This window comes from Nanorana parkeri, unplaced genomic scaffold, assembly GCF_000935625.1.
Source record: "Nanorana parkeri isolate BGI_ZX_2015 unplaced genomic scaffold, ASM93562v1 scaffold293, whole genome shotgun sequence".
Lineage (NCBI taxonomy): Eukaryota > Metazoa > Chordata > Amphibia > Anura > Dicroglossidae > Nanorana > Nanorana parkeri.
The window spans coordinates 1,364,654-1,392,215 of NW_017306561.1; the positions used below are offsets into that span (position 1 = coordinate 1,364,654).

The 27,562-nt window shown below is 42.4% G+C and overlaps 1 protein-coding gene across 1 annotated transcript in view; it reads right to left on the reverse strand.

The window, feature by feature from the left end:
• Nucleotides 1–6,577: 6,577 nt before the first annotated feature.
• GRPR (gastrin releasing peptide receptor) overlaps nucleotides 6,578–27,562 on the reverse strand; it is a 92,903-nt gene continuing 71,918 nt past the window's right edge. Inside the window, exon 3 of the mRNA XM_018557649.1 lies at nucleotides 6,578–7,120. Coding sequence (XP_018413151.1) covers nucleotides 6,728–7,120 — 393 coding nt within the window. The 3' untranslated portion in view covers nucleotides 6,578–6,727. The remainder of the gene's footprint in view (nucleotides 7,121–27,562) is intronic.

A 27,562-nucleotide genomic window follows, 5' to 3' on the forward strand; every position in this document is an offset into this window, starting at 1 on the left:
GGGTAAAAATAAATCCATTTACAAATTGACAACAATAACATTAACATCTCTTAGTTTCACATTAAAGACGCATATATTTTTTACAACTAAATCATTAAATTTTCAGTCTGTGTGCTCTTTATACAATATAAATACAAAGAAACAACGTCCTTAAATACATTGATTAAACTTTCAGACGTTTTTGGTAAAAATTGCTATGTCTGCACTTAAGGAAAAGCTTTTATTTGGGGTAGAGGCAATGTACTAAGGCAGAATATGCAGATTCTTACTTTTATGTTTTTTAGAGATTACAAAGTCACTTTACATTTCTGGTAACAAGAGGCATTGAAATAATCAATTTTGTAAATTATATTTACTATGAATAATTTCCTGGACCATGTAAAGATTTTAAAAGGATGGTTTATGCCCAATTATAGGGAAGAATACATTAGCTAAGTGCAGTAGGATTTCGTATGTCGTTCATTTACAAAGACAGCATCAAATTTGGGGATATTTCCCTGGTTTTCAGTATCTTAAAGTGTATCTCTGTAATATATGCACATTTCCCCATGTTCTAAAACTTTAAAGACTCTGCAAGTAAAGAAAAATACATTCTGATCTGCTGATCTGATCTTAGCTCCTCATTTTCTGTTGTGGACTGATAGCACATGCATTTTTGTGGACTGATATAGCCATAAGTGGTGTCAGCACTGCCTAGTTGTCCTACAATTCCACGTACAATATGGTCATGCATTTGTGCTTATTTTACACAATTTCTTTTTACAGAATATATGCAGCTCCTGTGGGTCCCTGCAGAGGTTCTATTGCAGGTTGATTTCAGCAAGAAATAGACCACCATTAGAAGTGATCTGCTGCTGCACAGCTGTATGGGGGTGTCAGCACAAATTCAGAGATGATTTAGGGATCTACAAGCTGAATGATACATAAAAAATATACATTTTTATTAATAGTTAGGGTACTTGAATGCATTTTCAACGTTGTCTTTTAACGTGTACCTGTCCTCACCCGCAAGTTTTACACTACCTGCGATACATTAAGATATCATCTATGAAGCCACCAAGCTGCTTGTCAAAATCTTCTGAGCTGTTATCATGCTTGCACAGTAACTCTCTATTCAATCATATGGAGAATTCGTAATGCATGCTCCGGTATAGGATTGAATAGAGAGTGTTATGCACACACTCAGGCCCAGCTCAGAAGTATTTGACAAGTAGCTTGGTGGGCAATATCTTGCTTTATTGGGGAAGGGCAAGTATAAGATATGCAGGGGGGGTTAGGGGCGGGGGGATAGTACATTATATTTGTAACAGCACCTTTAGCATGCCTATATACTGTAGGCAGAGCTTTTCAAAGTTTGCCCATAGCAAAAGGTAAATTTTATAATGCTCCAGTTTTGTTATAAATGCCATATTTACTCTTTGCCTGCGGTATTTATGAAAAAAACCCAGCAGCACTGATTACCTCTAGAGATGATTGATCTCCATAGTTTTGAACAGCTTGCCAGTGCTGTGTTTAAGATCCTCCAGCTGCAGGGAGAAGTGACAAGAAGGCATTACCAGTAAAAGTGCAGCTGTCCTGGAACTTTTGCTGTTGAGCAAAATGTGTACTTTCTGGGCCTATATGCTGCAGCATGAATAAATGAATGCTTTTTACAAAGATAATTATTTAATTGCCTTTTCTTATACAACATTTCATGTCCAAAAGGCAGAGTTTGGCTTTAAACATCAAGAGCTACTGAAGCAATTCTCTGCCTTATAATGCCTGTTTATGCAGAAGATGAAAAGCAATTCTGTTTTTTTGTGCTTTTGTAATCTGTAATCTTCTCACAAATGTTATTTAATACTGGTATTACACATCTCCTCCATGCCCTATGAAAATACACAACTTAATGCATGCTTCTATTCAAAATCTCTTTCTGTACAAAACATATATTCATTTTATATTTGAAAAATATCATGCTAGACTTTCCTATACAGTAAATAGAGGGAGTGTGCTTGCCTTGGTAAAATACAGTACATTGCCTCTTTAAAGTACATGCAAACCCTATCTGGATGACATTTAGTTTGATTAAGCACTGTGTATCATAACCATTTGCCAATGTTTAACTAAAATACTGTGTATGACAGGGTGACAACCATGAAGAACAATTGGGTGAACAGGAATAGAACACCCAAGTCACCCCACAACAGGAAATGCTTTAACAAGGGCCTTCATTGCAGCATAACCAGCTAAGATTCTGATTTATAGATATTGAAAATTACTTTAGAATTTTTTTAAACATACTTTAACATATTAACTTATTTAATTTTATTTAGTTTAATATGTTGAAGCATATATGGCATTTATTGATTGGGTGTACATATACTTTAAATGCAGCTGTTGTCTATACACTCTAGAATAAGTCATTTTGTGCTAAAACACTCAATATTCATGAGGTGTAATCTATTCTCAAGTGGTGAAATGGCAGGCTAAATCTTAACTCAGCTTTCAAAGTGTGTCGGCACTCTTTTATCACATTCAGTAGCTTACATGAATTTTACTTTTCATTGAATGGCTTCAGTTAGAGTCAGTAAACAGTACTCTGTATAACTTAGGAGCTTTGAGCAGAAAATACTTATAATATATATTTTTCAATATTTGACATCTTTTATATACAAAAAGTTTACAAATGGGAATTGGACTATGAATGATATAATTTTTCTGCATGCAATACTTTTTTTAAATGGTTCCTTTCAGATATTCCTCTATCATTAACAAGCTGAGTGAGTGTTGTAGTTAATCAGTCTTTACTTCTTTGAAGGTAGTTACACCTTTTAAAATGCAGATCATTAGTCTTCTGTGCTGAGATTTCTACTTTATTAGAAATTGGCACAGGATTAATGGCTTGTTGTGCCAATGCTTGAAGTGTCCAATAAGTTAAGTATACTGTTGTTGTGGTTTATTATGTGTTATGCTGGCCTATGATGATGACATCTATTCAGTTTCTCTGTTGAAACTGAAAAATAATGGCATGGATAATCCACTATTTGTAACTAACCACTGAGCAATTAAGTTAAAGGAACCCGGATTTTCTATCAGATTGAAGAGGTTTCTACTTTTGCACAATCTATCACAATTGGTAAAACCAATCGAAGTTTGCAAGTCAATTTAAATAGTTAATGGTAGGTTGTCTTTATTCTGCCTATGGCATTGTTCACACGAGCTTAAAGCGGACCTTTACACTCAAAAATAAAATTCTACCAATGCATCTCTGTATGTATGATGATTAATAATAACATAGACATGTCAGGTGTAAAATGCTGTGATTTTGAAATACTTACACTTGCAGAGCATTTGCTCTGTTGAAAGGGCAAAATTACTTCAGTTTGGCTAAGCAATGCACACTGGGATTGCCTTGTAGTCAGCAGAGCATTGCTGTGAAATCTCATCTGTAATCTCACAAGATTTCAGGGAAAGGCATTTTCCTCCCCTGAGATGATGTGCATGGTCACATATCCTAGTCACATGTGCCAGAAATCCAGGAAGAAATAAGAGGGCTAGTAATCTGCCCTTAGTAAACATGGCCAATGTGAGAAGACTGGGGAAGAAAAGAGAAATAAGGTGTGCAAAGAATACAAAGCCTGCAATTATCTAGAAGTATCTGTTTGTAGATTGCCATAACTAAACATTTCTAAAGGTGTGTTTGTTATTTTAAAGATATGGGTAAAGGTCCGCTTTAAGATATGTATAAGAGCAGTCTGAACACCAAATTACCAGCAAGCTTTTGCAAAGCATTTGGGAAGCTGTCTGCAAACTTTGAACAGATTTCTTGAAGCCTTTATAGCACTCTTCAGCTGGGAATGTTCAGGTCAGATCTTAATGGAAGTGTTGACTGTCACTTTTGACAAGCAGCTAGAAGGCTTCAGTAGGCTGAACAAACGTTAACAAAGTTATTCACAAAAGGGTGAAGAGTTTGGAAAAGGCAGGGGACATGAACAATCTAGGACAACATAGCTGAACTGGAAAGTGAGCTGAATTGGTGAATGTTTGCAAATCAGCTATGTTGTGCTAAATTTTTCACTTCTCTTGACATCTCCACCATTCACCCTTGACTTCACTCTTCACTCTTGACTCTTCACCCTTTTGTTAATATCCCTGTAAGTTGTTACTGAAGCCTGCTAGCAGCATATTGAACATTCCCAAACTGGAGTTGGATAGTGCTTCAACAGCTTCAACAAAGCTTGCTATAAGCTCGGCAAATGCTCTGTAAAGGTTCGCTGTTCACTTTTATACAAGCTGTGTTCAATTGTATGTCCAAGTAGGGAAAGGTTACATTTCTACGGCTGTCTGTGGCTCAGTAGTATAGTTTTACCCTCATTGTCACCAGAACAGGAAGTACAAGAACATCTCCAGCAGGTGAAACAAAATAGCAATGAGAACACAATTCATAGTAGAGTAGAGGAAGGCTAGAATCCCCGCCAGCTTTTTTTTTGCTATCTGTGCAATATATGAAATCTGTGCAATGCAGATTTCCCCTTGCTTCCTGCATGATGAGAATATTATCACATTGACAGGAAGTGAGGCTAAATCTTCCCAATAACACCATAGGCAACAATAATAAAATGACAGACATTCTAACTCCAATTCAAATTCCACAACTATAACCAAAACAAACAAAATGCATGTTGACTGGAGCTATAGTGTTAGGGCATGTTTAGCCATTAGTGATAGATCAGAGGTCAGGACAATTAGGGGTACTGTTTTATTTGTACATGTTTCTGGCACCTTCCTCTACTGTGCAGGGTTGCCAGCACTGAAAACTAGCATACTGCTTCAATGGACATTGGTGGTATTATGAACATCTATGTCTTGGCACAGATGGAAGCAAAGTCTGTACTTAAAGGAGGAACATTGGTGGACCTTTCTTGAAAGGTCAGCTTTACCCAAAACTGATGTTTTCATTATAGATAAGGACCAGTGCAATAAATAACCTGCGGGATTTTTGCATATCCGGAAATCAGTATTTATTTGTGTCTCTTTCCATCAGGTAATAAAGAAAGTGTTACTCTCTTGGAGCTGGATTATCCATTGTAGCAGAGTAAGTTCAATTTAGAGGTGTTTTTTTGCTGATGATCCATGTCTACAGAGCCACACAACGACATGCATTTACTTTTCACACTTACTTTTATGAGGGCCTATAATCAAGCTGATTATAATAGAACTCATAAGGACAGAACATATTTGGTATACTATCCTGATCCTGAGAAGACATATTTTCCTAAACACATCAGACACACTGAAGTAGTTTGCAGTGTTCAGCCTGTCAAGTCCTGCATGGAAACATTTATATACATTTGTCAATGTTATTAATAGCTTATTCACATGGGCAAATTGTTTTTAGTTTTCTGTCCCTGTATCCAACTATTCTTAATCAGGTTTCTTCTTCATAGCAGCATATATTCTAGTTTTCATGATAGAGATATTGGCAATCAGTGACTCTCCAACCAATGTTCAACTAGTAGGCTTAAAATCTTAAATAAAAGTGTGCTGGGCTTATTCATTAAAGCAGTGCAAAAAGCAATTAAGATTTGCAAAGTGCAATTATTTACTAAATTGAGCAAATTGATTTGCAATCTGGGCAACCTAAGAAGTTTATTATTGGCCTTTATATATGTATATGTAGAGAATCATACAAATTAGGATACGAGATTGCCTGCACTCCAGAAGTTCAAGATTCTCCAAAGATCAGGCAGATGCACATTATAGTCAGTACAATTAAAAAGGAGCAATCAGCGATTTGTTTGATTCAAGTCATTACTTTTTTTTGTAGCCAATCAGAATGAACTTTTACTGAAATCAAATGGGTAGGAAAATGAATTGTAACTTGCTGAAACTCATTTATGTTCGAGGAACAGCTCTTTGCTTAATTTAATAAGCCTGTATGTGGTGATTGATTACATTTCATTGAGGTTCATTAGCTTGAAAATAATAACAAAAAAAGCAATTCATAACATTTACAGATACATCTCAAACAGCTTCAGCTGCTTACCAGGACTCCCTTGTCTTTAAAGGGAAGAAAACCTTACTGAAATTGTAGTTAGTACTAGCAATTGTGGAATAAATGTGGGCATCTAAACCCTATAGAGTGGTTCAAGATATTACCATAACATGGCATTTTTCAAAACAGAAAAAATGAGCTCAGAAAACATTCTAAATTTTTGTTAATGGGAAAGGTAAGGGAAGGAGGAAAGTAGTGCAGGCAGGTCTGACATCATTGCTGATCTCAGAAGGAAGAAGTGTTAAGGCTGGATTGATGTTACCCCTGAGAGTTGTTGGCCAACTTCTTTTTGTGCTGCTGGGTATTTGCTGCTGCTGGAGCAACTACCCAATGCCTACATAACAAGATGACTTCAACTGTAGAGGTAATGTAATAAAGTAATGTTGGAACTGAAGGCTGTCATTGCATATAGAGTACCCTTGTGTTTGTGGGTTCCATGGGATCTGAACAATAAAATTAGGTATATGAGCTTTAGTTCTCCTGTCACTTAGATAACATTATCCAAGTGAGTGGATTGCTTTTAAACTTCATTGTTGGAGAGTTGCTGACTGTCAACATCTTCTAAATTTCCCTGCAACACACAAAAACCCTGTGTGGACATTAATAATACTTCTCTTATTTACACATACAGAAATACAAAGTGAGGAGGTGAAAGTGTACAAATGTCCAAGAAAAGACAGCATGTGGATCTTATACACAGCCTTCGTGACAGATATGTTTGCCATTAATCAGACTGAAACTGGCCATCGAGTGGTTGGTACTCTTCAGAGAGGTCATTCTGGTGGTGCTTCTTCCCATGCTCTGTGATCGGACAATGAGCCTGGGCCTGCAGCAGAACAATTGGTTGTTGAACTGTTTCCTGAAGCTCTTGCTGAGCAAGTACAATGCAAATGGATTAACACAGGAATTGGTAAAAGCTAACACCCGTGCACAGATGCTGGTGATGTAGTGCAGGACGGAAGTGTCCACTTCTGAATAATGGTAGGAGCGGTATAAATAGATTACGTGGTTCGGCAGCCAACAGAATGCAAAGAGTCCAACAAAAACCAAGACTGTTTTTGCAAGTCGCTTTCGGGATTCAATCTAGGAAGAAGAATAACAATATTAGTGCCACATAATAATCATATAACGTAAAATGAAAACATTTTATGAAAAATCTTAATTATTATACAGTAAGGCAGGTCAGGAAAATACTCAAACTGCTTTGTGAACAATATTTATTATTGGTCTGACTATGAAACTTGGGTGGAGGCCATGGAATGATCACTGCTACTCTCCTCAGAAGAACATACTCAAATTTTTGCTTGAAGCCCATTTCCGGGCAAACAAAAAATACCTTTGCAGTGGGGCTACCCCTGCACTACTGCAAGGGTTATGTGCTTGTTCATGACTCCGGCTGGAGTAAATCAGATTTACTTACCTGATCCCACTGGCTCCCTCTGGGATGTCAGGCCGATCCCCACAGCCTCTTCTCCCTTAGGCTCATTCGGTCTACAGACCACTGATGTTAGCACGTCTTATTCTGACTAATGCCCATAGAGGGGGGGGGAGGGAGAGGAGAATGCTGGCCACATAGGGAGCAGGGACTAGGTAAGTAAATCTCCTTAACTCCACCCACTGGGCAAAAACAAGCACTTAACCCTTGAAGTGCAAGGGTAGCCCCAATGCAAGACTAGATTTTTCTTTTGTCTGGACATGTCCTTTAAAGTGTACTTCTTCAGCCAGATTTGAGAAACTTTCACTGTATATTTGTTACTTTTTACCCATTTACACACTATATCTAAAATATTTCTAAACAATTCTTATAATTCTTGTGTTCTTTGGAGCAGGTTAATAGACTGCAAACTGTTCTGATCAATTTCACAGCGCAAGGGACAAACTGTGAAAGCACGCATTAACATATAGGGGTCTATTAACTAAGCTGCCATAGGCAGCCGAGTGAATGACCAACCTAAAGCGAAGTGAGCCGAACGCTGTTCAGCTATTCACTCCAGGCTGGTACGGCTGATTTCAGCCGTATATTGGCTGTAATCAGCCGTACATCGGGTGGCTTCGGGTCAGCCGAACCTCCGGCAGGCTACTCGCTGCTGTTCGGTCTATTCTTATAGATGCCGAACAGCAGTGAGTGAATAGCCGAAAGCTGCTGAGCGGCATTCGGTTCGGCTGTTCTGCTCGGTCCCACAGCAGAACAGAAAAATTGTTTAAAAAGTAGAAAAAAATAAATAATCCAGACGATTGTGCAGAGCTAGCAGTGACAGTTAGCTCCGCCCAGCTGTTTTCTATTGGCCGGCGGTTCTGCTGCCGTCCAAAAAAAGAAGAAAAAAAACTCTCTCGGGTGCTCCGGGAGTCTCCCGCTCCCGGCCTGCCAAGGAGAGAAACACTGCTTTTTCGTTTTTTTTCTTTATTCTGACACGGAGCCGTGTTAGAATAGAAAAAAAAACAAAAAACATTTGTTTGAATCTAGAATGCATTGCTAGATTCCTATTGGCTATTTCAATTTGCAATAGCCAATAGCAAACTAGCTTTTGTTCCTTGCCCTCTTCTGCTGTCAATCAGCAGCAGAGGGCAGGTGCAATGCTAGTTTGCTATTGGCTATTGCAAATTGAAATAGCCAATAGGAATCTAGCAATGTATTCCTATGGCCGAAATTTTTTTATAGTGAATAGCCCGTACAGCAGCCCTTCGGTTCTACTGAACCGAAGGGGTCCTGGGGCCGAAGCTAGCCGAAGGATCGGCCGAAGCTACGGCTAGATCCTTCAGCTGCTTCGTGAATAGACCCCATAATGTACCACCCAAGCCTTGAGATCCTTAACCTTTCTTAGGATAGACATATGCACATCTAGTTTACAACTGATAATGAGATCTGCCAGCACAGTACAGACAGGGTTAATTATGGTAAAACATTACTTCAAAACATTGGATTTTAAAGCAATAAAAAAGGTAAGCAGCCATTTTTAAATATTTGTTTAGCTTATACTATGTGAATTGGAACATGTAACAAATATAAAATAGGTGTTATCCCAATTTGGCTGTAAAAGTGGAAATACACTTTAGGCTTGAATTCCCAGTCAATATGCTGACTTCTGGTGTCCAAACTTGTCTTTCAGTATCTGAATTATGGAAATATTTTATACTAGTAAAACTGCCTTAAAAGACAATTGTTCCTGTTTGTGTTTTTTTTTTTAATCCTTAGTGTGCCGATTCTAGGACATTTATTTAATCAGCAATATAAATGCTATACCTTTTTTTCCACATAAACTAAGATTTTGCCATGATCTAGCTAAAGGCTCCTGGGGAGAAACAAGTAGGCAGGAAGCACTCTCCTATGCTCTACTAGACCCAGCATTTACTGCACCTGAGGAAACTCACTCCTGCCTCCGCCTCCTTCCCATCTGTTCCTCCTGCAAACCCCAAATCCGTATTGCTTCAATTATATTTATTCCTTAACAACCTGTATTGTGATTTATCAAAGCACAGCAACCTTTGTCAGCTGAGGAAATTAGGTCAGTAGCTAGCAACATATTCTAATACATCTAACTGGGTGTGAGCTGAAGAAACATGTTCATCCAATATAACAAGAAATATAATTGCACAAAGATTAGAGGAGGCTGACTATCTGTTTTATAAATCACAGTTAACTTAAATGAGACCATTTTTTACCTATGGCACAAAATCAGTAATTGGGACTACAAAACATTATTCCTTGCCTTAACTGACAAAGAATGCATCTAACAAATGTGGCATCTAACCAGTACAGAAACAATTCTTCATGTTGTCCATATCAACATAAATAACTAAATAATGGTGTTAGTGATTCAACAGGGAATACAATATATTGATCATTTTGTATCAGACAGTATACTGCATAGGAGGACTGGAGACGACTAGCTGCAGATGTCTGCATTGCGGTAATGATGGGTTTTTCCTAAATGGTACCCCAATGTACCTAAGGGCCCATTCATATCAGGGTTATTCCTTAGGCATGTAATGTCACATGTTAATGTGCTTTGCATTAAAGCAAAACCATACTCACCTCTGTTCAGCAATGCCTCATCCATGAGCTATCTCACTGGTGCCAACATATTCTACCCGGCTTCTTCCAGGTTCAGCACCTTCGTCCATCTTGACTGGTCAATGCGGGATAACATAACTCTCACATATCTGCTAGGATTGGACACTGAGCTGCACATTTTCAGCTCTGCATACACACAAAAGAAGATTGTGCACAGGAAGGTAAGAAGCTTTTATTGCAGAAGAGGCCTATCACGTCTCTTCTGCAATAACAAAAACCTGCCTACTGCTTGCTATCTTTTTAAAAAACAGCTATAGTTCTCCTTTAAGGCAGCATATTAATTCAAATGGTGCTACCTAATGCACCTCAATTGACCAGAAATTGCACCTGTAGCAAGTTTTAGTACTGCAAAGCACTGCAACACAAGTGCATTGGAAAGGTATGTTGAGGTGCCATTCACAATGATGCATTAAAATGTCCATTGTGGTGTGTTGGTAGCCCATTTAAAAAAAATTGACTGGCTTTCAACAACGTACATTGACCCATGAAATTTAGGGGTACATTAAAAACAAGGAGAGCAGCCTGACTACAGCCACACACTCTTGAACAAAAAAAGGGTCCACACATTTATTACCATAAAGCAAAGAGAAGTCCATGACACATGACAGGCTCTACAATGCAGCCAGTAATTTAAGAATAGCCTTAAAATGCCGACCGTGGTGTTGATCAATACTGTAGTATTCTGCTCTTTGATAAATCAGTCACATACTTTTTACTGGGCCAGCTTAAATCCCACACAACAAATGGCTTAGGGCAGAGTTTAAACAAGGCTTAAGCACAATTTAAAATTAAAAAGTGAAAATATTCTAAGGCAAAGAACAATACTAATGTTCTATTACTAGAAAAGTGTTAAGTACAGTAATGTAATTTGATGTGGTTTTATAGCTGTAGGGACCCTGCCATAAGCTAGAGTGTCTCTATTTAGTGCTGCAACTAGGCTGTAGTCATCCCAAGTTTTGAAACGTATTGTTTATTATTTCTGTATTGGTTGGGTTTCCCCTAAGTTCAGACTATTGTTTACTCCTGCCTGTTAGGGAGTGTTCCTGACAGAGAAAGAAAAAAAACAATATTACTGAGTTATGAATATTTATTTATTTCTGGCAAAACACTAGGACGTTTACTGCCAGTGGTGCAAGCTGGGGATGGATATAAATATTTGCGGTGACCTTGTAGAAGGGCTTTTGTCTTTGCATGCATTGTCTGTTGTGGAGGTTCTGCTTTAAATCTGTATCTCCCAGGTTTGCTGCATGTGAGGTCTATGCTGAAAGAGGGGTTTGAGCTTGGACTCAGGGAATGTAAGTTGCTTTGCTGGAGGGCACATCCAGAAAGATTTGAGCAGGAAGATGACTGCCTGCATGGAGCATGTTGGGAAGAGGCTTTCTCTACTAAATAGTGTCCTGGAGAGCTGGGTAGAAGCTGCCGCCAATGGACATTGCAGGATGTTCTGACTGCGCATCCTTGGAGGCACTGGTGCTACCTGGTGGGCTTATTTAACAGTCTATCAATACAGATTGCCAGTCTCAGCTTATTTACTATTGTTCATAGGCTGCATTAACTTTTAATAGAGGTGAAGGTTAGTTAAATTTCTGTCCATTTTAGGTATCCTTTCCCTACTTTAATAAAATACTTAAATGCTCTAAACTGACTGACACCCAATTCCTTCCACCCTCACAAAGAGTCAAGGATTCCACTCTAAAGCTGGCCATACACTATGTGAATGTCAGCTGGTTCCCCATTTGCACAGTGGGTGCCTTATTTTGCCTAGGATAGATGGCAATGTGCAGATAAGGGACAAACTTGTGGTACAATTTTTGAAGTACAATAACATACAATGTGTATTATAGCACGCATTACCCCAAAGCCCCATCCTCAACATTACAGAGAAAATGGGAAACCTAAATACAATTTTTAGCAAGTAAAAAAAGCAAGCAGAAATGTTTAAATATTTTTTTTCTTCAAGTTATGCTGTGTGAATAGGAACATGTCACAAATATAAAGAAGGTGTTATACCAATTTGGCTGGGAAAGTGGAAATGCTTTAAGTACAATAAGGTTGAAGAGACAGTACTCAGGAGCTAAAAAGAAAATCATTTTGGACAATTTTCTTTTTTCTCTGTTCATGTAACAGAGAAGGTTAAAGGATTTCTGTGAAAGTTTACACATACAATGTGGTTCACTTACCAAGGTAGCGGGCAATGTTATCCACGCTCTGTGAATGAAGGAAAGCAGTGTTCACCCTAATCATGTACCAGTAAAAGAAAAAGAAAACTGGATTTTTGCTCGCTTTACTTGGATGATTGAAAATAGCGTCATTTTATTGAAGTTAACACTGTGAACTACTTTAGTAACTCAACCCTCATAAAAAGGCTCAATACAATCTCATCCTAGAGTAGTTCACTGCTGCCCCATGTGACTCACTTATTTCTAAAGAATGCATTATCTTTATGAATCCTCCGCTAGCTGCACTAGTGAATAACAAAGTAACTTTGGAGATAATATTGTAATTTGCTCAAGTCAGAAATAACCTAAAGCCACTGATGAGTTTGGAGCTAAAGCTCTCCAATAGGAAGGGAGCATGAACTTTGCTTACTGCAGAGCTATAGGTTGGACTAAATAGGGGGGCGTGTCAGACCTCTGCAGAGAGACCACTGTTTCCACACAGAGTGGAAGGTTCCTTCTCTGCAGCATGCTGGAAGGGGATAGGCTTGGTTGCTTAGGTTGGGGCTGCGTTTAAAAATAACAATTAACATTGAATGCCTATTGTTTTGATGCACCAAAAAAGTATTGTAGCTGATTTAAACTAAAAGATTTATTGGGCTTTACCATTGTTCTTACCATTGCATTAAATTACAGAATGAATGTTATGGGAGAATACAAAAAAAAACTAATCATTTTTTAAACGAGGATATGCAATATAACTTCAAAACCTGTTTTTAGCTGCACACACTTGTGTCTGTAGCTTAAAAGGAAGACTGTTGTCTCTCAAAGTAGATAAGACCCCTGAGTGTTAACTGAGCCTGAAGAGAGATACATAAATTCTAAAAAGAAAGTAATAGAAAAGGAGTTTGATTTACTAATTAAGGACCCACAGTGAAGCAGCTGCTCATAATTTCAGATACATTTTAATTTTTCAGTTGAAGCAAGGAAGCTGGTTGCCATGAATTACAGCTCCTTTTATCCGATTTATCTCCTTTAATTTAGAAATAAAAACATCTTTGGTATGGCAGGCCCTCTTGATGATTTTCTCCTGCTTCGTTTAGAGCCATAATTACATGTACTTTACTACAAACTGGATTTGAATCGAGTAATTCTAGCTCTAAGCTTTAAGAGATGACAGCCTTTCTCCTTGGAGAGCCATGGAGAGTCAAAACCAAGGTATATTGGTAAAAAAAATAAAAAAAATACGAAGTCTGTACTGTATATGTTTACTGAAAAAAGGTAATGATAAAGATTAAAGATAATGATTTAAATCCTTCTTAAAGTGACACTCAACTCTGTCCCTGTCCTTCCTTCTGGAGGGTGGCTACTTTTGTTCCCCATGGTCCCTGTGTGTGTTGTAAAGTAGCCACCCCTCCAAGCTCACTCCAGTGATGGACTACAATCTCAATACAAATAAGTAAACTAAATGTGAGATTGAAGTCCATCATGGGAGTGAGCTTGTAGCGGTGGCTACTTTACAACACACACAGTGACCATAGGGAACAAAAGTAGCCAGCCTCCAGTCACGCAAGTCGCACACCACCGCCAATCACGCTGGCGGTGCCATTATTTTCTAATGGCAATCCAGGCGAGCCAGCCAAATCGAGCGGTTTCCCGCCATGCAATCGCACACAATCACGGCTAAAAAAAAAGCAGCGCATCGTGTGTCGCAAAAAAACCCCATTGAAATTATTGGGGCTGCGTGGCAACCACTGTGTGCAACTGTACACAACCGAGCGCTACCTGGATTGCCCAGGTCTGTACCAGCCTGTGTTTAGTGTCACTTAAATAGCACCAACAATAGGATGTAGTTTGTCAAACAAGATGGAATACCAAATTCCTAAAAATATTCCTAGTATTATAAATGTATAATACAGTGTACCGGGTTTAGCAGTCTAGCAATGTAGTGTATAGCACAATGTAAATGATGCAGCATAAAAGGAATGTAATCTATAGCACAGCATACATAGTACAGCAGTTTATGAAACATGATGTTTTGTTTCATGTGCAGTTGTCCATGGAGAAGTGTGCAGTTACATTGCAAGCAGTCAGTAAAGTGTGCAGGTGCAGTGGTTGTTAGTGGATAATTACTTGCTGCTCACACAATGCTTCTTTTCACAGAATGTATGTCACACTGGTGCCCCATTACTTTGCAGGCAGTATTGGTTGGATCAATCTGCTCCCATACTGCCTGTCCACGATGCAATGTTGACTTTTACGTAGTGGTTAGCACATCTGCCTTGCAGCACTGGGGGGTGCCCAGTTTAAATCCCAGTCAAGACACTATCTGCAAGGAGTTTGCATTTTCTACTTGGGTTTGAGTCCCTTCCAGGGACACCGCTTTCCTCCCACACTTCAAAGACATGCTGGAAGGTTAATTGGCTTCTTGGCCCTCGAATGCCTTGAGATAGGGACCTTAGATTTCAAGCTCCTCGAGGGCAGGGACTGATGTGAAGGTGCACTATGTAAAGCGCAGTGCAAATTGACGGCACTATATACCAGTAATAGACAAATAATAAATAAGATCTCCGCCTGGCAATCAAGACATACTACCAACATGGTGTATGTGCTGCAATGCCAGCAACCATTTACTGAGTAAACGGTTACTACTGCATCCTGCTACACAAAGTTGAACCCAAAAAGGTGTGCAATAAGGATATACTGATGGGTGGTCCAAGACATCTCATAATGGTTATGGAGACATCTCCTTGAGGCAGACAGCATGGATAATGGCAAACATACTTGCACATTATGCCAAGAGCCCACATACTCTGAAGATCGTAGTTCTACATTAAGAACATTTACTTTAATAGTTTAAATGACTGCCAAGTTGTTAGTTACATTCCATGGTGTGTTATAAAAAGCACAGGAAATAGGCTGTTCAAAATAGGTTGCAATCATTTTTTAGCATCCTGCATTTTTAAGTTTAGGGGAAATGATGAAAACACTTTTACTGGCTTCTTACAAATGAAGGTGATGGGATTTGTTTTTCAGGGCTGTTTTTCTCTACATATTCAAATCTGCCATCATTTCAAATAAATCACCGGAGGTAAATGCACCACAACAAACCCACATAACAGATAAAACATGTCTTGGTATATTAAGCAAATATTGAGCTTTATTTACTTTAGAGAATGACACCTTGTCAACCCATAGTACAAAGACAGTATTTTCTGGGAAACTATAAAAGCACTTTATGCGAATGAGATGCTGAACATTGACAAACAAGATTTATTCACAGTTCTAGCAAGAGAAACTCCATTTATAATTTTGAGATTTTCAAGTATTATAAATAATGCAGTGAATTTTATAAACACACCAGAACAGCATTAGATACAGTTGCACTTTGAAAACACGCTTAAGGTGACATTAATTTTTTTTCCCTCCCCCTAAGTTAATAACAGCACTTACCTTAAATGATGTTTCTTAATCCGATCTTCTCCTTCTTTCCTGCCTTTGCAGCCTTCTCTCGAGCACTGCTGCGGGTCTCCAATCCAGCCCTGACTCCTCTAACCTTGCTGGCACTTCCTGTCCCACTGTGTCTGCATGCGGTTGGACGCGTCCATAGACTTACCTTGTGTCTCTCCTCGCGACTCGGCCTAAAATGTGAACTGCGCATGCGCCCGCCCCAAGATGCTTTGCGGCCGCCTGGGATTTTTCACATTTTCGGACGGGAGCGCGCGGGGAAGACACAGGTAAGTTTAAACTGCTTTTAAAGGGCTTTTTTTTCTTTACACTTTTTGCATATATCTACTGCTTGCTAGCAGTAGATATATGAAAAAACACCATAGGCTTTAATTATACTTTAATATAATAAAAATTAGGAAGTTACTGCTACAAACAAAAGAAGCTTCTTGGAAAAGAGGTCACTGTGGTGCTCCGGTACCCATCAGCAAGAGTGAGGAAGTGATGTCACTTTCACTCTCACTGGTTCATTCAAAGCAGTTGAGTACAGAGAGGGACTGGTGAGTGGAGCCCCAAATTTGATTAGAGAAATACTGGGGCTGGAATGAGAGTGATAGCCCTGGGTCCTGTACAGGGCCATCCCTCTAATAAGGCAGCCTGAGGTGGTTGCCTTAGGCAGCATCTCATTAGGTCACATAGGTAGGAATCCGGTGTACCTGCCACCCCCTTTTTGGCTTTCCAGGTTGCTAAGAGCAGCCCAGCTCACTGACGGCACTGGTTGCCAGGAGCTAAGCAGGATGGCCTGACTGACGTCCCTCCCAGCTCCTGGCAACCAGTGATGTCAGTGAGCTGGGCTGGATGTCCTGCACCGCAAGCCGCCTGCGCCCCCCACCTCCAGAATATGCACCACAAGCCACAACCCCGCCCCTGGTCCTGGAAGACAAAGACACTGTAGAGCAACACACGGTTTCCCCACAGAGTCAGGACCTTTGACATCTATTTATATTATACATTTCACATAGTTTTAGCTTATTCCAATATCTACCCATCATACCATCACCCTTTCCTTCCAACTTACATTATACGATTACATCAATGCAGACGACTACAATGATCCCCACACCAATGCATAAAGATGTTCCAATAATATAACTTCTTTACAACCTTTTTTGGAATTTAATGTCATTATAAATACATTTCCATTGCAATCTGCAACCAGCTACGATTTTCTAAAACAGCTAAAAATAACATTTACAATTTTTCTTTCTTGTGTTTCTGGCAACAGTTAATTTTCTGTCGACTGTGTACAAAGTGACCAAAAATGTCACTTGCTGCTTGTACGATTGGATCATTGCATTTTACAAGAGGGTTAGGCCCTGTTCACACCTTTACGTTTTGTCGCGCGTTCAACGCTCTATGAACGCTCTACAAAACGTACAAACTTGAAAATCCCATTGTTTTCTATGGGTATGGTTCACACCTTTCGGTATTTCAGCCCGTCTGAACGCGCTACAAAACGGCCTACGCCCAAAGAAGTACATGTACTTCTTGTGGTTGTTTTGGTCTCGCGTTTCCATTGGGATACAGCCAAGTAGCCCTCGGAAACGCGCGTTTGTAAGAAGGTTTTAGCTGAACGAGGCATGACAGCTGGCCGGCTCGAAGATTTGGGTGAGTGTATCTTTGTTATTTTACCAACGAGGCACAAACAAGCACTTTACCCTCGCAGTGCGGGGGAAGCCTCACTGCAAGGGTTAATAAAAAAATTACTGGAGTACTTCTTTAATTAGTACTGGTCCAAGAGACAAATGCCCTCCTACTCCAAGTTCACTCGAATCCTGATTTTATATTGTTGTTTTTTATAGTATCGAAATAAGACAGAGTTTATTCATTTAATTTAATATGACTGCTGGACAACCTACTGTAGATGTAATATGAAATGCTGCACTCTTGTCTTTGAGATATTTTTTGTTCCTTCTCTGTTTATAAATGTTCTATGACTCAGTTAGTCCAAGCAAGATTTGGAACGAGTCACCAGATGTCTGTGATTTGCCAACTTGTACTGTTTATATTCTTTTCCTACACTGATGCAGACTTCCACCAAGTCAAAGTCAAGAAGCTGATATTTCCTGCTATTCAGAAAACAGACAGAGAGGTTTAATTTCATGCCAGTTGGAACAGAAAACTTCATCAAACCCCTACTCCACTAATAACATGAAATTCCTATGGAGGCTAACACCGTGCACTCACTTTGCTAAGTGTAACCAAATCCAAGAACCGAAATTCAATATTTTGCAGTTTTCCAGCCGTTAAATGGTGTGGTGGCTGCGTTATTATCTTTTTAAATGCCTTTTTCCTGTATTGCCACCTGGTGATCTTACCCATAACATATTTCCATCCTCCGGTGGCAATGCTTACTTGCTGTACTGTATCTATGGAGGAGCAGTGTTGCACCCTAGGTTTTTGTTTGTTTTTACTACAAAACACTTTGCCCCCTCCTCTTCTCCATAACATAATGAGGAGGTGTTTTGCAGTCCACAGAGAGCAGAGGGAGTTATCAGCTAACAAAACTTCTGGCACAACCAACAGGTATTTTTTGTACTTATAAAAAGAGACATAAAAACAGGCCAAAAGGGAGCAACCAAGAGAAAATCATTGTTAACGTTTACATATACTTTAAAAAGGCACTAAAGTTTTATCTATGATATAAAAAGTTCCCAGAAGCCTGTGCAGAAGTAGTGTTACACCCAGGAGTGTCCTATACTATTAGCCACCTGAGGAGCATGTTACGGGGGGGGTTGGGGAGGTTGGTCAGCTTACGTCTGCCTCTGGCTCTGTCCGGCATCCCCCCAGCTCACTGGCATCACAGGTTGCTAGGGGGTGGTGGGGACACCGGTTAGAGCATCCCACTGAGCTCCTGGCAACCATTGACGTCACTGTTTGCCATGAGCTGAGCGGGATGCTCTGGGGAGAGTGGTACAGGTTGCTTAGATAAAGCTGGGATGCTCTGGCTGCAAAGGGAGTGGCAGGCACACCTGCAACCCACCATGTGAACATTAACATGCCGTCTGAGGCAACCACCTTAAGCTGCCTCAATATAGGCTAGGCCCCAGTTTCACCTGACAGCAGTGTTTCTTAAAGTGTATGTCAAGGCAAAAAGAAAGATCAGAAGCACACATTCTAGTACTTCACTCCAATGCATACACAATTCCCCATGTTTTTTTTCTGCTGGAAATACAGAAAAATACCTGTTGATCCAACCAGAAATCCAGTGAACTCCTAACTTCCTATACACTCTGTCTCACCTGCATGAACATCTCAAACAGTATAATTACCCTGCTCAGTTCTCTAGTATGGACAACAGAACAACCCTCCCCAAATGAGCAGAGAGGATGTATTCTGTAGTTTAACCCCTTCGTGACTGACGACGTACAGTGTACGTCGCCAGCATCGGGGCTGTTTAAACAGACTCCCGGTGACTTTTCCCGCCGGGACTCTGTTTAAACTTGTAGAGCCGACTGTCGGCTTTACAACAGAAGCGATCCTGGTGACTTACCTGTCGCCAGATCGCTTCTGCGTCCCGAAGAAGGGGCCGCCCCCCCCGCCGGACACCCCCGCTGTGCTTCCCGGGCTCCGTTGCCCCTCCTACGGGCCACTTGGCATTCAGAAAATATATAATGTTGGGGGGTTTTAAGTAATTTTCAGGCCTAAAATGTGGAATATAACATGGGTACAAAAAATGAAAAAAAGGCCTCAGTCATGAAGGGGTTAAATCAGGAGCAGGTTGCCTAGGAAGACAACACCTCTCTTCCATAGATACAGTACAGTACAGTGAGTGAGCGTTGTCATCCTAGGATAGGAAAAACACAAGGGCAGGAAAGCTACTTGCGTTGTGTGTGGCAAATGTCTATGGCTGAGGACTGGGTACAGAGATCTATCAATCAGTGTCCATGTAAAATATAAGAAATGATGGTTATTTCAATTCACCTGCGTCTATCAGAAACTGAAGAATCTGTTATGAGAGGACTGGTGGTCTTTAAGGGCATTAGGGATGTTCAATACCAGAAGCCCTTTAATCCAGTTTATTATATTAACTATTTTCTTTGCATTTCATTGGCACTCTGTCCTATGTCTGAAAGACGGAAAGAGCAAGTAAGACATGCCAGAGCAGAGGAGTACTATAATGTAATAAAGATGCTCTGTGGATCAAAAAACTGATTTAATTCTGGGCTCAGACCTGCAGAAGGCACCAGACGTGACCTGATCTGGCCCATATCACACTTTAAGTTTTTCATTCACGGATTAATAACTTCCTTACTGTCATCTCCGCCTGTTTGTTCAGAGTCCCTTACCAGATATTAACCACTCTAGTTTTCAAAGTCAAACAGATCATGCTGTAAGATACAGTAGGTGGTTTGGAATTTAAGGGGATTTTAATTAACTCTAAATCTAAATTATTCCCTATATTTGCTATTCACCCGTACACTATATTCACCATATACTGTATATTCACTATAGCTCGTACAGCAGCCAAAGGCGGCTGAGTGGCTCGGCCAAGCTGAAGGCATATGCTTCCACTCGACTGAGCCGAAGTGACACCCTAAGCGGGGCGAACGGCCTGCCGAAGGGCCGGCCGTAAGCCCCGCAAATGAAAGCTGGGCAGAGCCAGCCATGATCTCATGACTGGCTCAGCCCAGTTGTAATGACAGATCAGCGTCCCCAAATGACGTGGGGATGCTGATCTGTCATTAAACAATAACAACTGATGTCACAACCAGCTCCGCCCAGTTGTTATTCATTGGCCGGTACCTGCTAGAAGACTCTAGCAGGTGCTGGCCAATAGGAAACAGTTGGGCGCTATCAAAAGCTGTGTCTTTTGAAGAGCTGCTTCTATTTGCATTCATTTAGTTTTTCCTTTAAAAAATCACGGAGCTTTAACAAGCCTGGTGAATACCCTTTGGGTAGAAAAGGAACTCTCCACAGTGCGGGATGAATTTTCATGATCTACAGTACATTTAATCTCTCTTTAAAAACTTAGTCTCATCACCCCAGAGGCCCCACACAGGGGCACCATTGGTTGGACAGGGATGCCGCTCAGCATGTCTATCTTGTGCAACTGATCACAAATGCAGATAATGAATACATAGGTTCCCAAGGGCTGAAAGCCCTATATTTAGATTGTTTTGCTGTGTAACTTAGGAAAGCCAATTACTATTAACTATTTCAGCAGGCTGTGGAAGCCTGGTGGAGAGTGTAGTATTCTTCAATAGGATTATAGGGCAGGAAGTCAGCTATACATAGAAATAGTACCCTGACAATAATAACTTCATTCTAGAATAGCAAAAACACAGACTCACATGTTGTCTGGCTAGCCACAGATGGGCGGAGGGGTAGGATATGTAGAAAAAAGTTACCAAAAAATCAACAATATTGTTTTATATAGGGATGTACCGATACCGGTGCAAGTATCAGTATCGGTGCCAATACCAGGTATTTGGCCCAGTACTCGTACTCATCCAAATGCTCCGATACCTTCCCCGATACTGGAACTTCTGGTCAGTGGCAATCAGGAAGCAGGTGGCATGTCATTACCCCATGCCCGGCTTCCTGATTGCCCAGGAAGCTGGCTCCATGCCAGCAGAAGCACCAGTATCGTTATTCGGTATCGGCGAGTACCAAAAGCAAAATATCGGCACTCGCACTTGATACCGAAAAATCGGTATCGGTGCATCCCTAGTTTTATAGTTAAATATTTTGATCATATGTAGGCAATTATGCCTGTATATACACACGTATATGAAATAACAATTCATTTTATTCGCTCTGCCCTTCCCTGGTGCATGGTAGGGGCAGCATTTGAAATAGCTTTAAAAATGTTTGACTTTTATATCACTTTAAATTTATTTTTTAATTGCAAGCACTTCAAGCAGATGAATTTGACCTGGAACCCACTTGTGATCCCCTGTGCAGCAGAGCTCAGACTGGTAAAGAGATAAGACACACAAGGATGCAGTCAGTTGTGCTGCAATGCCCATGTGCCAACAAGCGACATGATGCTCGGGGAAGAAAGTGTCAGAGAGATGAACTCATCCGTCTGCTGTTTCTCCTTCCAATGTCCAAATACAGACTGGGGTAGGGACTAAGGTTTACCTAATTGTGTCAAAGAAAAATCAGGTCTCCTGCCCTGCCAGACAGGACTGGGCTGTGTGGCAGAGCTGAGTAAATCTCAAGAGGGAATGGACAGAAATACAATTGGGAACCCCGGCTGAAAGAAAAACGGAGGCCGCCATTCCTAAGCTGCAAGTGCTAGTTGCATGGCTGACTTGATGATCTAATAGCTTCAGTTATTACCAAGCATGCAAATAAGAAATTTTGACTTCACTGCCTCCATACATGTTTCCACTCCGTCAGTCAGAATGTACCAAAATCAGGCAGTGAGCATGACAAATAGCATTTCAGAGGGAGGTCATTAAAGGAAGTGAATGGGCGTGGTCTGCAGCGCGAGGTTGACGGCAGCCTGAGTTGAGAGCTCCGGCCAAACGGGACCCATACGACGCTACTTTAGCTCTTTTGAACCGCCATGAAGATCGGCAAGCTGGACTATCAATCCAGGGTCCAGACACCCTCACAATCCCGAATGGGCAAACAAGTTCTGGAAATTTCAGACCCCAGAAGCCGGACGCAGGCGATTCGGCCTTGTCCAATATGGCGTCCGCCCACAACAGGCCAGATAAGGTAAAGTCCCGAAGACAACCAGAGACTGATCAGCCCGAGCCCCAGATGCCTTCTTACCTGCATGATCTCCCGACCAAGTCGGAGCTCTCCTCAGTAGCTACGGACATCAAGGTGGCTCTGTGCGATGCAGTCGCGGAGCTCCGGCGGGACATCCAAGATGTCGGACAGCGCATGATGGTGGTGGAGCAGGCAGGCCGCAAGAGAGACTTGACGATCTCGCATCTCCAGGGTCAGTGTGATGCCACATCCCGTACTATGATTGAGATGTGGAGGCATCTGGAGGACCTCGACAACAGGGGTCGCCGAGCCAACATTAGACTAAGGGGGATCCCCGAAACGGTGCTACCGACTGCTATACCAGACACGCTGAGGCACATATTCAATGACTTACTGGAACGTCCAGAGGAGTCTCCCATTGAGCTCATCAGAGCACACAGGGCCCTGAAGCCGAAAGCAGTAGCCGTCGACTTGCCCAGAGATATCATCTGCTGTTTGCACAGCTTCCCTTTGAAAGAGGAGATTCTCCGGAAGGCCAGGACCAGAGAGGCAGTGGAAATAGATGGTTGTGAAGTTAAGTTGTTCCAGGACCTGTCGGTGATCACTTTACAGCAACACAGGGCCCTAAGCCCACTCCTGGCTTGCCTGAGGGACAGAGGAATCGTTTACCGCTGGAAATTCCCCTTCTGCCTAGTGGCGACCCATAGAGGACAAACGGCCTCGATTCATTTACCGGAAGACGTGGCAGAATTCTGCAGACGCCTGGATATCCCAGAGGTGCTGATCCCTGACTGGTATGGAGATCTACGGGGGGCTCAGGGATCCCTAGAGAGCAGCGCACCACACAACTGGGCTGAACCACCCTACCCACGACAGGGATCAAACAGGTCACCAGAGAAGCGTCCACGGAGGCAGCAAGAGGAGATAGGGGAAGAGGCGACCCAGCCCCTGCGGGATGATAACAACAACGGTACCCTGTAAAGGAATATACGGAGCGCATAACGGCCTGTGGGTCGGGAATGGGAACGCGCAGTTTGCTTTATTTTGCTTTACACAGTTGATGTGTGTTTTCACAGGCGGCTAGTTTACAGCTGCATTTGAGATGCCAATTTAGCCTCCTAGAGACGTTATCGTTGTGATCCCCGCACGGTGACGGACTCCAAGACTCCAGAGAACCGGATCAAGGACTCCAGACGTGTGGGCACGGATCATAGATAAGTTTATATGCATGGGGGACTGCGGGAGGGGGCCCCGTGCTTCCTCCAAGCCTGGGCTCGGGTTTGGGGGTGTGGGCACTCTCTCCCCTCCATGGAGCTCATAAATAACATATGTGAGATTTAGGAGAAGGGGTGAGACGGAGTGCTGGTGGGGGAAGGGGGAAGGAGAGCGCATGCCACATAGACAGCACTTAGGTGCTTTGTGGGCTTGGCATATTAGAAGTCTTAAGGGGGTCGGGCAGGGGGAGCTTCAGAGGGTGGACCACTACTGAGGAGATGTACCCTGGAGTTGGCAGCTGGGAGGCCACCCATCTGGAGGAACATCCACGGGGGGGATGGTCTTAGGGAGGAGGGTGTATCCGTCCAGTAGTTGGTGCCACATAGAGGGAGCGGGTGGGGGGGCCCGCTGGGAGACCGCGAGAGGAGGAAGATGACGGGCCCGGCCTCGGAGTCCACAGGTGTTCTCACTTCGCCCCCATTGGGGTTCCGTACAACACATTAGTTTCGGGGCTAAGATCGGTTAGTAGATAGAGGGGAAGATTTGGATCGGGAGTTAGAGTTTAAGTGGGCCTGAATGTTTACAAGTGTTACAATTGCTGGGTACCTGCCTCTTGTACTAGACGGTTCAATTGTTATATTACATGTTTGATATTGATGGGTCCCTCCCTTTGAGGGGCTGGACCTCTGGTTCATATTAGTGGTTTCTTTGTGACTGTAGATCACGCAACCCAAGGAGGGGTGACTTGCCTACGGCGGAATACACGGAGGCAAGGCTTCACCCCCTAGTGTCCCCTGCAAACTAGAACCGGGCACGGCCCTGGAGCTGACGTTTAGTCCTCTCCAGCTGTCATTTGGCCCTGGTTAGGGGTACCTAGTTGGACATTGTTTGTTTTATTCTTCTATCTCACACGCTGACAGAGCTCCACATTTGGGTGGAGTTGGGAGCGTTTCTCTGTATCTCAACTGGTCCTTCCTTTGATTTTCTATAACTTTCCTTCCACTACCTTGCCCAAGGGCCATGACTCATCCGAATGATTTGATAATTATCTCCTTCAATGTGAAGGGACTAAACTCCCCAGAGAAAATGGCTAGAGTATTGGGAGATCTTCAGGCAGCCAGGGCCTCCATTGTGCTACTACAGGAAACACATTTCAAGCATGGGAAGGTATCGAAGTTAGGTGCACATTTGTACCCAGGGGTGTATCACTCGACCTCCCCATCCAATAAATCGCATGGGGTGTCGATTTTGGTACACCGCTCGGTGTCCCTGGAAGTGGAGGCAGAATATAGTGACCCGGACGGAAGATTTCTAATTTTGCAGGGCAAGATAGATGACCATCCGATCACCATTGCTAATGCGTACTTCCCCAATAAACACCATGCACACTTCTTGAGTAGCCTGGTATCCAAGCTGTCAGCAGTGGTGAAGGGGACGATAATTTTGGGTGGAGACTTTAATGTAGCTTTGAACCCCCTATTGGATACCTCAGACAGGAAATCCTCCCTGCCCTATCGAACCCTAAAATTCATGAAGTCCAAACTACAAGATCTTAGTCTGTGTGACGCCTGGCATACATTGAATCCGGATGGTAGGGATTACACGTTTTATTCACATATGCACAGCAAATATTCCCGAATCGACTACATATTTGTCACTCAAAGAGACCTCCCTAGACTGACCTCGGCGTCCATAGGTAACATTACAACCTCTGACCACGCACCGACGGTGACCGTCCTCTCCCTGCACGCTCCCATGTCTAGATCATCGACATGGAGAATGAATACCTCACTTTGAGCAGACACAGTAGTGGTAGATTCGATAGCCAACGACTTGAAGACGTATTTTGCAATCAATGTAGGAAGTGTGCCTTCCCAGATGTCAGTATGGGAGGCGCATAAGTGTTTTCTCCGGGGCCGCTATTGCAATGTAGTGGAAGAAAAGAGAGAGGGGAATGGGTGCGCGCCCTTTATGAGAAAGTTGCCAAACTAGAAGCCCTTCACAAGGAGTCCCTGGCGACTAGGACCCTGCAGGAATTGGTAGAGGCCAGGAAAGAACTCAAAATAGCAGTGGACAGCGGAATACGCAGGGCATTCACCCTTCGCAACGGGATTTATTATGAGGGCGGTAACAAGTCGGGTAAGCTTCTAGCACAATCAGTGAAGTCGAGACTGTACCGCTCCCATATAAGGTCCATAAAGAAAAATTTGACCTCGCTGACCTCGTCACCCCCCGAGATTGTGAAATGCTTTAGGGAATATTATAGCGCTCTTTATAATTTACACCCCCCGACATCAAGAGACGCGGACCAGATGACCGATAGAGTAAGGAACATCCGCACATATATACGAAAATCTAGAATGCCCAAGCTAGAGTCACAGATCTCCACCGCACTGGACTCCCCTATCACGGAAGCCGAGTTGAATTTGGCACTTTCCCAAACGAAACCTGGGAAGAGCCCAGGCCCCGACGGAATACCGTCCCAATACTATAGAACTTTTAAAGACATCCTGGGCCCACACTTCCTGGCAGCCTACAATGGCATACGGGAAGGGATCGCACTCCCCCGTCAGTCATTGGAGGCGCTTATAACGGTCATTCCCAAGGAAGGCAAGGACCCCCAGCTATGTTTGAGCTATAGACCCATCTCCTTGCTGAATGTGGACCTGAAATTTTTCACCAAGATCCTGTCGAACCGCCTTCTCCTGCATATACCCCAATTGGGGTAATTTTTTCAAATGTTTAAGGAATACGGAGACCTGTCTAATCTCTCTATTAACTACACAAAGTCAGAAGCTCTAACCCTACGAGGCGGGGATGACTGCTCTATGGAACTTCAGAGCTCATTCCGAGTGCGCTGGGTAAAGCAGGCCATAAAATACCTGGGGACAGACTGAATTTCCAACCGCTCCTGGCTATGATCAAGAGAGATCTCCAGCAATGGTAGGGCCGCACTGGTCAAAATGATTGTGCTACCGAAGCTGCTCGACTTGTTCCAGACCATACCAATCCGACTACCCGGACTGTTCCTCAAAAATATAGATGCAGAATTCAGACGTTTTGTATGGCAAGATAAACAACCAAGGGTGACGTGGGCATTGCTGACAGCCCCCAAAACGCAGGGAGGGCCGCACTGGTCAAAATGATTGTGCTACCGAAGCTGCTCGACTTGTTCCAGACCATACCAATCCGACTACCCGGACTGTTCCTCAAAAATATAGATGCAGAATTCAGACGTTTTGTATGGCAAGATAAACAACCAAGGGTGACGTGGGCATTGCTGACAGCCCCCAAAACGCAGGGAGGCCTGGGAGTGCCGGACATACAGGGGTATTACAGGGCCTGCCATCTGAACAGGATAGTGGATTGGCATGTGAATGGTAGCACGAAGCTATGGGTGAATATGGAAGTGGAGTGGACACCCCCAACCACTAACCTCGGCCACGTGGATAACGGACAAATATAGACACCCAGAGGTGGGACTGCACCCTCTTATGGAAGCATCCTTACATGCTCTCTGTCAGATAACAAAGCCTTCCCAGTAGGCTCTACAGCGGAGTTTGAACGCCAATGGCAGCCCCAAGAATGCCTGAGAGCATACAAATTCTTCAGGAACCAGAAGTTTCAGGATAGAGCAGACCTACAGGAACTGTCCCGAGGAGGGCAGGTTCCCTGGTGGACATATCTTCAGGTACGACATTACCTGACGACTGGGAAAGGAGACTTTGCCAGGGATCTGACACCCTTTGAACAGGCATGCACAGGAAGAGGCCCATCCAGGCATCTGATCTCTTGGTTATATGCATTATTGACAGATTCTATACCTTTGAGATTCTGCGAAGGAGGTGGGAAGTGGACCTAGATCAGCAGATTTCTGAGGAGAATTGGGAAAAGATTTGCTGGGGG